This window comes from Lepidochelys kempii, chromosome 9 (genome assembly GCF_965140285.1).
Source record: "Lepidochelys kempii isolate rLepKem1 chromosome 9, rLepKem1.hap1, whole genome shotgun sequence".
NCBI lineage: Eukaryota > Metazoa > Chordata > Testudines > Cheloniidae > Lepidochelys > Lepidochelys kempii.
Genome location: NC_136388.1, coordinates 96,548,672 through 96,563,661, shown reverse-complemented (window position 1 = coordinate 96,563,661; position 14,990 = coordinate 96,548,672). Strand labels below are relative to the sequence as shown.

Genomic DNA, 14,990 nt, shown 5'->3' with positions numbered 1-14,990 from the left:
AGATAATGAAAATGAACATGCGTCAGTCCGCACTGCTTTGGATTGTTATCGAGCAGAAACTGTCATCAGCATAGACGCGTGTCCTCTGGAATGGTGGCTGAAGCATCAAGGGACCTATGAATCTTTAGCACATCTGACATGTAAATATCTCGCGACGCCGGCTACAACAGTGCCATGAGAATGCCTGTTCTCACTTTCAGGGGACATTGTAAACAAGAAGCATGCAGCATTATTCCCTGCAAATGTAAACAAACTTGTTTGACTGAGCAATTGGCTGAACAAGAAATAGGACCGATTGGACTTGTAGGCTCTAAAGTTTTACATTGTTTTATTTCTGAATGAAGTTATTTTTTTGTTCCGAATTCTACATTTGTAAGTTCAACCTTCACATGATAAAGAGATTGCACTAGAGTACCTCTATTAGGTGAACTGAAAAATACTATTTCTTTTGTTTTTTATAGTGCAAATATTTGTAATAAAAAATAAATATAAAGTGAGTACTCTACACTTTGTATTCTGTGTTGTAATTGAAATCAATATATTTGAAAATGTAGAAAACATCCAAAAATATTTAAATAAATGGTATTCTGTAACTGTTTAACAGCGCAGTAATCACAGTAATTTTTTTAATCGCTTGACAGCCCTAATATTTACATATCAACAGTAAAGACACTATTGCTAATCAAGGGCTGTGTAATGATGATATCGGGCCATGTCGCTGAATAAGATACTAAGAAGAATGTTTGTTATTAATAAGAGCTTCCTCTCTGTTTTTAGCAGCTAAAACCAAAGACTGACACTTTCCCAGGGGGATTATAGAATGAAGGAGCAACGAACCTGAGAACTTTCCTCTGTTGAAAGGGTGCTGTTTGCAGACCAAGCCATTTTTAAAATGAGATCAGTGAGCGTGCTGTCAATGTGAATCATTTGTTCAAAACATTCTACTTCAGAAGTGCTAAGCGTAAGGCCGTGGCTCTGCAATGAATATTTATTCCAAGACAACACCACACAGCAATGAAGGGCATAGAAGTTAAAAGAATTGTTTCAGTGAGAATACAGAGTGAAGAGGCATATGTAAAACAGCCATTATGTGGCGATAGCAGGGGCTGGTGAATTAAAATGTACTCTCTTTTAAGGAAGACCTAAGACTGCTCCTTGTACCATTACAACTTTGCTGGCTAGGATGCCTACGAGTGTGAATTTACCCAATACATTATACATACAGAAGCATCTTTACATTGTTCCACTAGGAAAATTCAGAGTTTGTTCAATAGCCCACATAGTTTTCCATTTGCTACATGCAGCTGCGAGGGGCGGGGGGATGGGGGAAGGCTGGAGTTAGAACACTGTCACTAAGGCTCCTCAACTTTTCATGTACCATTTTCAATAGAATGGAGTCTTTTTTTTGTTTAATACTGTTATTATTAATTATTATTATTATTATTAAACCAACAAGGTCTCCTAGGTAAAGCTAGTCTGTGTGAGCTGTGAAACCTTGACTTATGATAAAGGGTGAGTGACTTTTCGAGTGGTTAGGAAACCCTTTTGCATCAAAGAAAAAGAACCTCTGGAAGTCAAAAATGTTAAGAATGCCCTTCAAAGGGGATGCTGAATTCAGGAAGACTCAATCAAAGGTCATGCTCTGTAGTAAATATAACCTACATTTCCTGAGAGATGTTTGTTCAGGGATTGGAGGGGAGCAAGTATTGTTTCAGTCAATCAGCACTGGATAGCAAAGGGTTAGTTCCCTTTATCTGCTCCACTGGAGAGCTAGTTGTTAGTCAAAGCAGGTTGGAGGAAGCATTATTACTGATGTTGTTTCATGAGAGAGCATGCGAGAAATTCCGTCATGGGAATATTCTACCAAAGATACTTTATTCTTTATATTTCTTGCCTTTACTTCTTTTAGCCTTATTCATTTCACAGATTTAAGCCTGAGGAATATTCATTAAAAAGGTACATTTTCTCAATGCTGAAAGTAACCTGAGTGTGAGAGAGATTTTTCCAGTTGGAAACCTGCTTTTAAGGTGCTTTATGGGCCACATCTCAGCTGCTGTAAATCAGCATAGCTCCATTCTGGGCCAATACCACTGCACAAAGCCGATTGTTAGAGAGCGATATGGGACAGAGCTGTCAGCTGGCGGGAGTTAGCCAAGTAAATATGGTCCATCCTGTTAACAGGGGCAGGAGTGACAGTTGTGGGAGAAACACCCATCTCGGAGCCTCTGAAAAGCTGAGCAAATGCAATTCCCAGGTGACCCTGAAGAGCCTCGCTGTGATGTGGTATGCGTGTGTGGATTCAGGCATTGAATTGATTCACAACATCTTAAATGGCTTTCCTCCCACTGTCCCCATCATGCTTGCTGTTGGGAATATTTTATAGCTTCATAGACTTCAAGGCCAGAAGGGACCATCATGATCATCTAGTCTGACCTCCGGCATATCACAGGCCACAGAAACTCACCCATCCATTCCTGTAACAGGCCTAACACCTCTGGCTGAGTAACTGAAGTCCTGAAGTGAAGTGAAAACTCTTATGCTAGTGATATACTTACAAGCAGGTTATTCCCTAATTCATCCCCACCCCCATGTTAAAAATGGCTGGTTTCTAGATGGGGGCTGCAAGCTATCAAAGATTTAGTTAGATATTTTACACCTTAAAACATATTTTTCAGGGAGGTAGACAAGTAGGCAAAGGGAAAGGGGCAGTGGAGAACAGCATTGTATAGCATAGCTATGTAATTTCTTCCTGATGAGCTGTTAACATCTTACAACACCTAATAAGAAGAACGGTGGAGTGGTTAAGGCATTAATTTGGGAGACATGGATTCAATTCCCCCCTCTACCATAGCCTGGGCAAGTGACTTGGTCCTTCTGTGCCTCCTTCCCATCTGTAACACTCCACCCCTTACATACTATACAGGGATAGGTCCTAGGGTAATGGGGGCCATGTAAGTACCTAAAATAGAGTAAGAGGAAGAAAGGGGCTCAGGGAAATTCTGATCTCATTGATAGGTCAGTAGAGTTACTCTGGATTTGCACTGGAATCAGAGCCTGGCCCTGGTTGTTTTCATAGACCACATTCAGTTACAAGCTCATTGAACCCATGCCTTCCCTTCTGAATCCCATGGGAGTATTCCTCTGTTTAAAGTTAATCACGTGCTTAAGAACCTTGATTGCTCGGAGCAGGAGTGCTCGGCACCTGGCAAGACTGAGCCGCTGGTGCTGTTCTTGGCTTGTGGTTTTCTTTTCTTTTTAAATACTCAATATAAATATGAATGAAACATCTTCACACATACGCCAACCTCTGAGACATAAGGTTAGAGACTGTGATTTAATCAGTTGTGCCCTTTTGTGTCCGGAAAAAGTAATCAGCTCTAGCTTTCTCTACTTTGGCTTTTTGGTCTCTGCCACCACTTTTAGATCATACGCTATCTATTCAAGGTACTTATAGAGGCTCATCAGTGTAGTATCTGAACACAGCACAGTTTTGATGCACTTATCCTCAAAACACCCTGGTGAGGAAGAGCAGTGCTATTATCCCCATTGTACAGATGGGGAACTGAGGCACAGAGAGGCTAAATCAGTGGTTCTCAAACTTTTGTACTGGTGACCCCTTTCACATAGCGAGCCTCTGAATGTGACCCCCCTTGTAAATTAAAAACACTTTTTAATATATTTAACACCATTATAAATGCTGGAGGCAAAGCGGGGTTTAGGGTGGAGGCTGACAGTGCATAACCCCCCATGTAATAACCTCATGACCCCCTGAGGGGTTCCGACCCCCAGTTTGAGAACCCCTGGGCTAAGGGACTTGCCCAAGGTCACACAGAAAGTCTGTGGCAGAGCACAGATGTGAAATAGGGTCTCTCAGCTCTTAGGCTAATGTCCTAATCACTGGACCATCCTTCCTCATTAAATATGTCCCCACAGCCACAAACGACCATGTAGGGTTTGGACCTTCAATGACATTAAATTGGGCACAGTTCAGCCCAGAATCTACACTGCTTTTTCCCAGGCAGTGGGAAATCGGGCTGTGAAAAACGAACAAAACAGAAACACCCATGTTGGCTAGAACTTCCCCTACCCTAGGAAGAGGGGAGGGGGAAATGTAGATGTGGAGCCAGAGAAGTGAGTGACACTGGATGGGTGGGGCTCCTTGCAGGAATTAAAGCAACACTTCATGGCCTGGTCCCCTAACACAGGTAATGGGGGTGATACTGCCTGCCCGCCCACGGGTTGAATCACTTCTCCAGTGCAGACAGCTTAGCTGCTGCAACAAGGGATCAGTTCCATCTGCCTGTGAGAGCTTTGGTGAACCTGGCCCACTGTTTTTTTCATTCATTCCTTTTAAAAGTAGAAGTCATTCTGGAAGATTATGAGTCGTAATTATTTACGAGAAAGGGGTTGGAACCAAATCCCCAGCTCTGAATACCCTTGAATTCGGTATCCAAACTTCATAGCTGGGAATTATACAATGGGATAAATTGAACCCTACATCCAAACATCTTTGGGGTGAGATCAGGACCCAATCCATATTTTGCAGTTTGGGCCCATCTCTATTATTCACCAGAGGGACCACAGAGACTTATTGAGGAGCTGTTTCTATTAGTGTAAAATGTGTACTTGCTAGTTTAAAGACCTCAAGCTTTCCACAATCTCAAACACATCTTGAGAAATAAATTCTTCCGCCCTCTCTCCTTATTCTCCACTAATTTACACAGGTATTAATATAATTAAACCACAGAACTGGATTCATAGGACTGATTTTTTGAGAAGAAAGTTGGCACCTTTAATTACACACCCACCAGTACTATCAATAGTCACACAGTGCTGTGAACGTTGAAAGGGACATTCAGTGTGACCAACTGAAGACACAGGCGTTGCCTTTGGTGACAAAATGGGGACAAAACAGACCATCTGTCTGACAATTTGTCCAGATGTCCTACCTTTCTCCTCCCCCTTGGGAGAAGCAGTGGTTGTGGTGTCAGTCATTCTATTTCTAGGCACAAAGGAACCCAGCCAGTATCAAGGGCAAGCATGGATGCTAATATGCAACAAGCATCTCCTTAACACTTTCTATCTAATCAGGTTTCCTGTTGGCTGATGAGAGCTGCCATACCTCATTATGAGCTGCTATCACAGATTTTTTGTTTCAGTCCAGACTTTGCCATGCTTGTTTGCTTTTTCATGTAAAAAGGTTATGTATGCCCTGAGGAAGGCTGAATGTTACAAAAAAAAAAAAAAAAAAAATCACATGAAAACAGAACTTTGGGCAAGAGGCCAAACTCTTGGATTATAGGACTGTGACTAACCAATGGTGGGTTTTTTTTTTAAAAACTCTCTCATAGCCTCTGTACTAACACAACTCAAATTAGTTTCCCAGAAGCAGACTTCTCTTTATGTGACCATGTTTTGTAAAGATAGCAGCAGCTTATGTTTAAACTATTTAAGAGAACAAATAGTTGCAAAATGTACCTCAGATGGCCTTTCCAATGCTAGTAGCATATTCCTGGCTTGACTGAAGCTACAAAATTGCTCTGTATTTTGCTATTGCTTGAATGTAGCATAGAAGAATGCACAAAAACCCAGGGGCCAGCACTCAGAGATAATGTTGACTCCTCTTGATTTGTGCCCTCCTAGAGATCCATGACATTGTAAACTATGAGAAGGAATCCAGAAAAACAAAGTTAAAAGGCTGCAGAACAAAACTGGCTTTTCTCCTTTTACCTACTCCATAGGCCCTTGGGACATCAAGGAAGGAACCTTAGATCCAGAGTCCAGACAGACAGGCATTGTTGTGCTCAAGATGGGCCTGAATCACACCTTGGGATCTGCAGTCTTTAAATCAAGAGTTGAGGACTTCTGTGACTCATCCAGAGGTTTTGGGCCTATAGCAGGAGTGGGTGGGTGAGGTCCTGTGGCCTGCAACGTGCAGGAGATCAGATTAGATCTTCGTGATGGTCCCTTCTGGCCTTAAAATCTATGAGTCTTATCTTTTATAGAACTATTCCTAACAAGCTGCAACATAAAATAAGTCACAGGTGGGCTGTCAAGGGAAGCTTCCTCGCAGTCTTTACGTTAAAAAAAACAACCATTGTGAGGGGAGCCGTTGCCAACAAACAGCCGCATGGGAATGACTTAGACAATATCATGCCAAAAGGATTAGCGTCTCCTATGCCTATCTGCAGACAGTTGTGATCCACTGTTCTTCTCAAGTCAGCACTCCTTTATTATGCTGATGCAGGTTAACGTTTAAAGAAACCAACATGGTTCATAAATCAAATGGGGTTTAATATTTCCTACAAAGAGGCAGGGGCTTGTCAAAACTATCCTGAAAGGTTCTGCAATTCTTTTTCTCCTAAAGAGAGGTCTAAGTGAAGCATTGATTCAGAATGGCTGGAAGACATAAGGGGAAAGAGGCAGGTATACAGGTAACTCTGTGGACTTATGATAGGGTGTTTGTATCCTTATGCCATCAGGGGGAGAAAAAGGCTATTGAGTTTCCTTGGGAATAGGAAAATAGCTCTCCTACCTTGAAGGGTGCATAGGAGCTGTTAGTTTTGGACAGAGACACTAACAGTTAGGCCTCAACAGAGAAACAGCTCTTTAAAGACAGCATTTGCGTTATGGGAAGGAAATTGGTTTCAGTGAGTGGCGTGCTATGCCTGGATTCATCTGGTGATAATTGGCAAAGATCATTGCCAAAACTGCCTTATGGGAATTCAGGGTACATTGGATGAGTGAAACAGTTGATGTAGTGTCAGCAGGGAGCCAGGTATGTTCATTACCAGTCCAACCCTTCTGCATCACATGCCTGGCACTGTGAACCCCATTGGGACCACCCACAGCTGGTAAGCAAACTAGCTCCAGTCCCAAACAATAAGGTCAATATTCTAAGGCATAAATTAGTTAACTAATTTCAAATACTGGTATGAGAAGGAGGTGCAAAGTGGGGAGAGGGAACTGAGAGAGGCATTTATGATTTTCTAGACAATCCTGTGGCAATATTAAAACAAAAATGGAAGTATATTTTTATATCCTTCCCAGAGTCTTTCAAATCCGTGCAGTGTTTCATACGTAACCCACAGGCTGACATTCAAGTTGGAGAGATTTTTCAGTAGTGACTTAGTTAATTCTGTATTGCGATTTCTCTTGAAAGACAATATTATTGTACTGTAGAACTTAATATCTCTGCTCTGTACAGCCTCTTCCATTAACAACTCAATTACATTTTCCAGTGCCTTTAAGAAAATCTATATTCTTTATAACTCAGTATGAGTAATTCTTTATTTTTAGACAGCCTGAAAGCAGATCTGACATGTTACCTGCTGGACCTGTGTTACTGGGCTAATGTTTGCTTCAGATGCTCCATTGACTTCCATGATAGTATTCCAAGTTTGAACCAAGAGCAGAACTTCATCACTTTCTGCTCAAGATTCTCCGGCTCTATGCCAAGAAAGCACTGAAGATGGCACAAAGAGCCCAGAGGGGGGTCTAACACTCTTGCCAGCCAATTCACAGACTGAAAAGAGAAAGACGCTCCACCATGGTAGCTCTGGGCTACTCTGGAGGCAGAAGAGGCTAAGAGAAATCTTGAACGTATATTTTTCACTCTGACCCAGGCAATGTCTTTCATAAAAAACACGTAAGCCATGCAACAGTAGAAGTCACCTCCCAAAAGTCCATGGATATGATATCCCTTTGAAATACAGATCCTCTTCAGGGTTGTGGGTTAGCCAATACAGTTGTGCCTTGTCTGATAATTATGAATGCAAAACTCAGGGGGCAGAGGGAATTAAAAAAAGACATTAATCCTTTCATAATGCAACAAAAGATGAAAGGCCTTTCTCTTTTCATACTATAGATTTTCAGGGAGAACAATCTAATGATACCGCATGTTGTGGGAAAGGACTTGCACAGCTGTTATAAGAGAGAAAAAGTATCCCAAACGGTGGAGAATTAGTAACAGCAACAGTTAGCTTTCAGTCAAAAGTAAGGCACAATTTTCACTCTTTGGGTCTTCACTTAGGGCCCGAGGCTGCAAGCTTCTTGTGGCAGGTGTGCAGTGACTTAATCTCCACCTACACCAGGCTTCCATAGGGCTCAGCCCCTTTGTAGCAGACAGTAATCAAGGTACACCACCACCATATATACGTTTTCTACTGATCTCTGTCAGTGTAAATTACTGATTTACTCACTGAAAACGTTCACAGCCATGAACCAGTCACTCCGTAGGAACTCAGGTTCTCATTAGAAATTGCACTCAAATGGCCAAATCCTTCCAGTTTCTAAACAAGCAAAACTCTCACTGACGTCAACAGGAGATCTGAGTATGGACAAAGAAGAAACGCACAATGTGCCTCGAAGGAGGAGAATTGAGTTCAGTGTTTCGAAACCTGATTTTTTAAAAGTCACATTCGGAGAGAAATAACCCCTTTCCCCCTCCTCTTACAGCAGGTTTTGCTTCACGTGGTACATTTTTGAATGGCCCACCATGTGATATTAGTAAGGGTACCACTTCTGGTAGAACAGCACTTAGTGACGGAGAGAAGTCTTCTTCTAACACTGGTGCGAGCATTATTCATGCACCACGTGGAAGCAGCCTGCAGCTGAATGAAATATTTGGGTGCTAATAGTAGCAGCTCAACAATTGCAGCAGCAGTGGCCATCATTAAATACAGACTAATACAGGTCAGATTTGACTAAGGGCTCAAACCTATTTGCTTTTACATTGCTAGTGAAACTCAACCAAAACAGGATCCAGCCCTAAGTAGGAGCGACATTATTCATCATGGCAGTTAGTTCCATACACTGAAGCTTATACAAAAAGCGGGAGGCTTACCAGGTGGGATTTGAGGCAGTAATGAAAAACACATACAGAAGAACAAGACAAAAAATGTTAAATATAATGACATCTTTAAAAGATAGCTTCATCTTACATGCTACCGCAACACGTGAAAGAGACAAATAACTTAATAGTTTTACTTTAATGAACAACAGGTAGATTTGTCCATACCTTTACTTTATCTGAAAAGGAAAATATTCGACTCAGTTTCCTCTAGGCATGCATTTCATTTTCTCAAAATGCAACGGGGCGTGCATTACATACAACGTGTTATCCTGCTTCACTGAACTACAGCTGTTATGAGCATTCCTGCAGCAGTATGCAGAAGCCTTATGGGGTGGAAGGGGCTGGGGACAAGGGGAATCTGGTTCTGAGTGCCGTTAGTTTCAGCAGAGTGCAGCTTCAGAAATGTCCGGGCGAGAAACTGACTTGGGATTGATGCTGTTTCGAGTAGCAAGCAACTTTTGGCAGCCAAAAAAGGGCAGTGTAATGATGAGAGCTGAAATAAACAAACTTTATTTGAGAAAAGCAGCACAATCTTACTTCTTGACTAGAATACTGTATATGGTTTATATTATACAGTGTCCCATGATAGACCATATCAGACATTAACAGGCAAGCAAAGGGGGACATGAAGCGCATAACGCTTCCTGTGTCAGTTGCACTATATTGACACAGGCTGAAAAACACACAGCACACTAGAGGGACACGTACATTAAAAATAAAAGTAATCATAACAAACAAAACATGGATCCATAGTGCACAAACCTTCCGGCTCTGTGTTCTCTTTGAGGTGCACTTGCTTCAGTGGGCAGCAGAAGATTTCGTGACACTTAGCACGAAAAGGGGACTCTTTTTTCTTTAATTCCGCAGATTGGATGGAATCTTGCCGTAACATAATGTACTCCTGTGTGCCAGGGGGAGCGTCATCCATAACTGTGGTCACCACATAACAAAATGAACTCAAGTTAGAGTTTAACGAAAGAAATCTAGAGACGTATATAAACTATATAACGTGATGTGGGGGAAGGAAAAATGGGGAGAAACATTGGTCGCGAGGAAAAGAAAATGAAAAGCGTTAAAAAAGTTTTGTGGTGGTGATGGAGGAGAGGGGTGGGGATAGTTTACTTTGATAAAACAACACTTCTCATAAACATTTGTCCTTCACCTTGTTTCATGCAATCTTCACCCTAATGAAAAAGTACCATCATAATGAGCTCTTGCAGAAAGTAACACAGTCTATCTATTCCGAATCCCCTACAGTCTCTGGCAGTCCATGCTGTATTCTGCATGCAGATTAAGAAAAAACTAAACGAGAGCATGCCATTGTCTAACCTGCAGATTTTATATTCTGCACTTGAGTTTATAATGTCAGTAAGCCACATTGCCAATCTGCAGTGCAGCGCCAACACCTCTTTGGTCCCCACAGTACAACAGAAGAGGTCTCTAACAGGATCAGTAACAACAGGCAATTCCTCACAGCAAGGATGATAATCCAATGAATGGACTATCACTGTCAAATGGATAAAAAAGTTGAAGCACAAAGAGTGCATGTTAATTTTGCTATGGCTTTTCCAGTTGTCCTTTTAAATCAATATTCCTGTTGATACTACAGATGGCATATCTTTGGAATTGTTTTCTCAGATCGAATCATTATATTAAGCAGTAAGTTATGACACACAGAAATAGCTAGCTTTTGAATCATTGACGATGTTACATCGCTAGAGGGTCAAAATGCTATTCTATTAGCTAAAGAAGCCATAGAAATGCTTCTAGAAATCACTCCTCACCTAGAAATGCAATGGTCTTGGGATTTTGGCCTTAAAATGCAGACCTTTTTCAGGAGCAGTGGCTATCTAATTGTTAAGAGAGTTTATCATCCTAGTTAGATATTTGTGACTGTCTAGAGAAGTATAAGACCTCAGCTGAAGATGTGGATTGTAGAACCTCAACCTAATACCTGAAAGAAAAAATCCCAGAGACCAGAAAATTAACAGCATACATGCTATGCTGAACAAACAGTGCAAATACACAAGCAAGACATGAGATCATACACTGTCTGGAGTCTAGACAGACGATCCAAGCAATTCGACTGGCTAATGTGCTTTCATTTTTAATTAGCTCCTTATAGATAGCAAGTGGAATTGCATCACCCACTAAAAACAACCCACTTGCCTTATTGTTGACATCTTAAACCATAAATGAAAGCAAGGACTTTAGTGCTAGTCATTCCTTGGGGATAAGTAACGAGGCTATGGCTAGTGGTCTTGGGTTGCACGATGAGCAATCACCTTCTTTCAAGTGTTCATTAATCCCCAGGAAAGGCCTTGCAGCTAGACTGCTGTTGCTTCATTAGATAAGAGGCAGCATCAGTTACATACACATATAATCCAGAGAAAGTACCACTAAAAGTGATTCATGAACTTATTAGGAAAATATAACTCATCTGAAAAGAGCAGCAGGGTCATTGGAGCGCAGGGTCTGGACTGCTGGATAACTGCTCTCTTAACCATCCTTGTTTTGATTTGGCTTTATTTAAAGGGGTTGTGTGTGCGTGAAAGAGACCAAGTTGACAGCACCGGAGCTGTGGGGCAATTTCTAGACGTAATCACTGGCGGGGAGGAGCTGGAGGTCCAAGAGGTGTCGAAGGCCAATAGCGCCGGCTGGCTGTTTCTCCGCAGGAAAGGCTGCGCAGAAATTGCTATTGCTAGAATTTTGCTACTAGAACAAAAATTTTTGTAAGGTGGCAAGCGACCTGCGTGCAATGCCATTGACGTCAATGGTGCCGTGACCAGATGATGATCACTGTGACATTTACAAAAATAAAAGATACAGCGTGTGGCTGTTGAACGTTATTGGCCAGGAGGGACGTGAGATGCACATGCTACCGTCAAATAGCCAGCCAGCTGATCAGCAGCAAGACATACCCTGCTGTTATATCAGCAGCCTGGGGCAGGAGATGCGGAGTGGGCCTGATCCTGCAAGATGCTGAGCCTCTTTGGAGGGATGCAGAGAGATCTTAGCTTCCAGATAAGATGAAGGAGCTCAACATAGCATATAAGGTGCTTACCATCTTGCAGTATTGGGCCCTACATTTGTACAGAGAGGAAGCAAACTGGCTAGTTACTGCAAATAAGGCAGAGCAACTAGCTATTGGTAGATGGAAGCATTGGCCAGGAGGGAGGCCTGTTGCTGGCAAGGTGACCAAGGTGAGAGGTTTGCTGGCTGCAAGAAAGGAGAATTGGGCAGGAGAACAGCTTACACTGCTTTCAACAAGCGAGCAAGAAGATTTGCCAATGGCAAGGGGAGTGGGTGAGTAGGTACTTTCAATGGGGTAGAGCAGAGGTACTCTGGTAACAAAGCTGGAGAGATGGGGTAGACTTATTCTTCCCCGTGTACTGACCTGGTTACTTGGTTAAGTGTGGGGCTTTTGTTTTAAATGCTCAGGACACTCCCAGAAACACAAAAAACCAAACACCAGCCAATCAGCTTTTAAGATGGATTCCATTAATTTCAAAATTATGATACGCAGAATAGATACCGTATAAGCAGCAGCAGCAGATGCTTCCTCCCCACCCCCATCAGTTTGGTGCATGACCTCTGAGAAGCCCAAACGAAAGGGCCAGTTAATTATCAATGGACATTGCCAGTGGACATATCAATTTAAACCGGGGCTGGGATGCTCTATCTACTAATTCTTACAGAAACACAAAAACAGTTGTCAGAGAATCACTTTTGATCAGTCCAAACTCATCACAGACCTGGGGAACTAAGAATACAGGTATTATCAATCCCCTAGTCTTTCCATTTGTCTTCACCAAAACACATTTATTTTCAGTTAATTTAAATTTAAATAGAGAAATTAAGGTCCAAATCCTCAGCTGGTGGAAATCAGCCTAGGTGCAGTGGAGTCACTGGAAGTAGGTGCATTATGTCAATTTACAAGAAAGGCTCTGGGTCAAAAGATCTAATTGGACTTTGTCATTATGCTTCGCATGGTAGGAATCATTAGATCATTAACATCCGGGGTCAGTCTTAGAAACAAATTTGAATAAAATTTTAATGCTGAATGATGTATGAGTGACAATCAGTGCCATCATTTTGAAAGCATTAGTTAAACCTTTTCTTAACATGATGAATGGCCTAAAGTCAAACATAGAATTTATTATAGAACTAGAAAAACATTACTGTCTCCTATTTCATGATGTAATACACACAAGTCATACAACTTAAGGGAGCCACCGAAAGGAAAGATACAGACTCAAGTAAAGGACCTCAATTACTGCCCAGATGCGCCAATTACTGCGAAATGTTGAACAGCACAGTCTAATGCAAGGAGCTTGCAGAAACTGATCAAATCCACTGTTTGATGAAGGACTAAATATAGAGGAGCACCACCCTACAGTGATTATTCGGTGTGCTTTGTGAAGGATATAAGCACAAACAGAAAATTAGAGGAAAATCTCTCAGCAGCAGAACCTCAAAATAAGTTCACTAACAGGAAAAACCAACTAGAAAATACTAGCTGAACCCATCAGGTCAATCATGGGAGGTGGGAGGAACAAAAACACAAAATATGCCAAAACGCAGTTCAGTGACATTCACAAGCTAAGCAATCTGACACTCCCAACCGTACCTAAACGTGAATGTAACGGATAACTGGGAGTGAACTTAATGCAAACAGCAATACTTGGTACAAAAATAAATCTAGGCACCTTCATTATCACTGAAGCTGCCCTAGTCACTGATGGATTGCCTACTGCATTTGGCACAAACTGAAGCAGCAGCTGCTTGTTGTGTCTTTTGTTCTTTGTGCAATAAAGCGCAATATGAAGAAACCAGTGGCATGGTGGGACCCAAATAACTGCGGTGACTAAATATAGTCAATAAGTGGGCCTAGTTACACATGCACTTGAGTGCACTGGAAGGGTTTTGAAACACAGAAGATGCTAGAGGCTCAGAAACTATTTAAAGCAATACTCCCCAATTCCTATATACTACACTCCTGTACAAATACCTGTCTAGTATTCTTCTACCACTCTGAGCAGAGCACCCAGACGGCATTACTAAATCAAGACCATTTGAACACCTGAAGTGTTCCTACATTGAAAAGCAAAACACAACTGATAAATCTTTAGGCTGGCTGTGCAAAGCATAAAAGGCTACCATTGACTTCATTGGGTATTGGATCAGGCCAAAAGAGGACAAGTGTATAGCACAACATATCCAGAAGAATACTACTACTAGTGTGATTACCTTCCAGAAATTACTAACTCCATCACTCAGAGTCAGGAAGGAGGAAAATATGGGACATGTATTCTCAACAAACGCAATGGGGAAATAAACCTACAACACTGAGCCCATGTAATGTTGTGCATAATGTTGGGATAGTTGACCACACACACACACACACACACAGAAAACAACCCTGTACCCCAAGCGAAGGTGGTGAGAGAACTGAAAGTCTTAGTCGTATTTCCAGCAGTTGGTGAAGACTGATTACAGATCTACAACTGAAGTGTCTAATGATCACACTAGAAATTAAATGGATTAAACTCAGTTTCTTGGAGGCAGAATGCCTCCCAGTGTTCCCCAACACCCCTCACCCCCGCAGTGTAATAAGGCTCTCCACCGCCCCTTGCTATGGTTCCCAAGCGGAGAGCATGCTCTAGACTAGTATGTCTGCATAGGCACTGTGCTATTACAGTTGTGTAACTATTTTCCTTGACTCGCTTTGTGTCCAAAGGCAAGTCCTATGTTCCCTCTTTGCCTCTGTTTCCCCATCTGTAAAACAAGGACAACACCTCTTACCCTGCATACCGCACAGAGCCATGGCAAGGCTAAATCAATGTTTGTCAAGTCCTTGGAGATCCTCAGGTGCACGGTGCTAAAGAAATGCTGAGTGGGGTTGTTTTAAAGAACAGGCTGGTTAATAATGGCCTAAGTTAATGTAACTGCACAAAAATAATGCAGCAACTGTGGATAAAGAGCATGCCCACAAAAGCCATTTATTAAGCAGTTAGCATAAAAGAGCTGCGGTTACCCATATACTTCCCAAGGCAAAAAATTCAACTAGGTAAACATAATATCACTTGGTGCCACATCCCTCGGCTTTTTATTTTAAAACCCCCTGATGGCAAAA

At 41.9% G+C, this 14,990-nt stretch overlaps 1 protein-coding gene across 10 annotated transcripts in view; it reads right to left on the bottom strand.

Annotated features, from left to right (window-relative positions):
* The window catches only part of FGF13 (fibroblast growth factor 13), a 350,687-nt gene that overhangs the window by 152,495 nt on the left and 183,202 nt on the right, over positions 1-14,990 (bottom strand). For 6 of the 10 annotated variants that reach the window (XM_073358426.2, XM_073358428.2, XM_073358429.2 and 3 more), the window contains one exon: positions 9,617-9,784. The exons of 3 other annotated variants lie outside the window; for them this stretch is intronic. In XM_073358426.2, coding sequence (XP_073214527.1) covers positions 9,617-9,784 — 168 coding nt within the window. Of the gene's footprint in view, positions 1-8,201; positions 8,236-9,616; positions 9,785-14,990 lie in introns of those variants that run through there. One more of the 10 variants, XM_073358434.2, reaches the window with a different exon arrangement.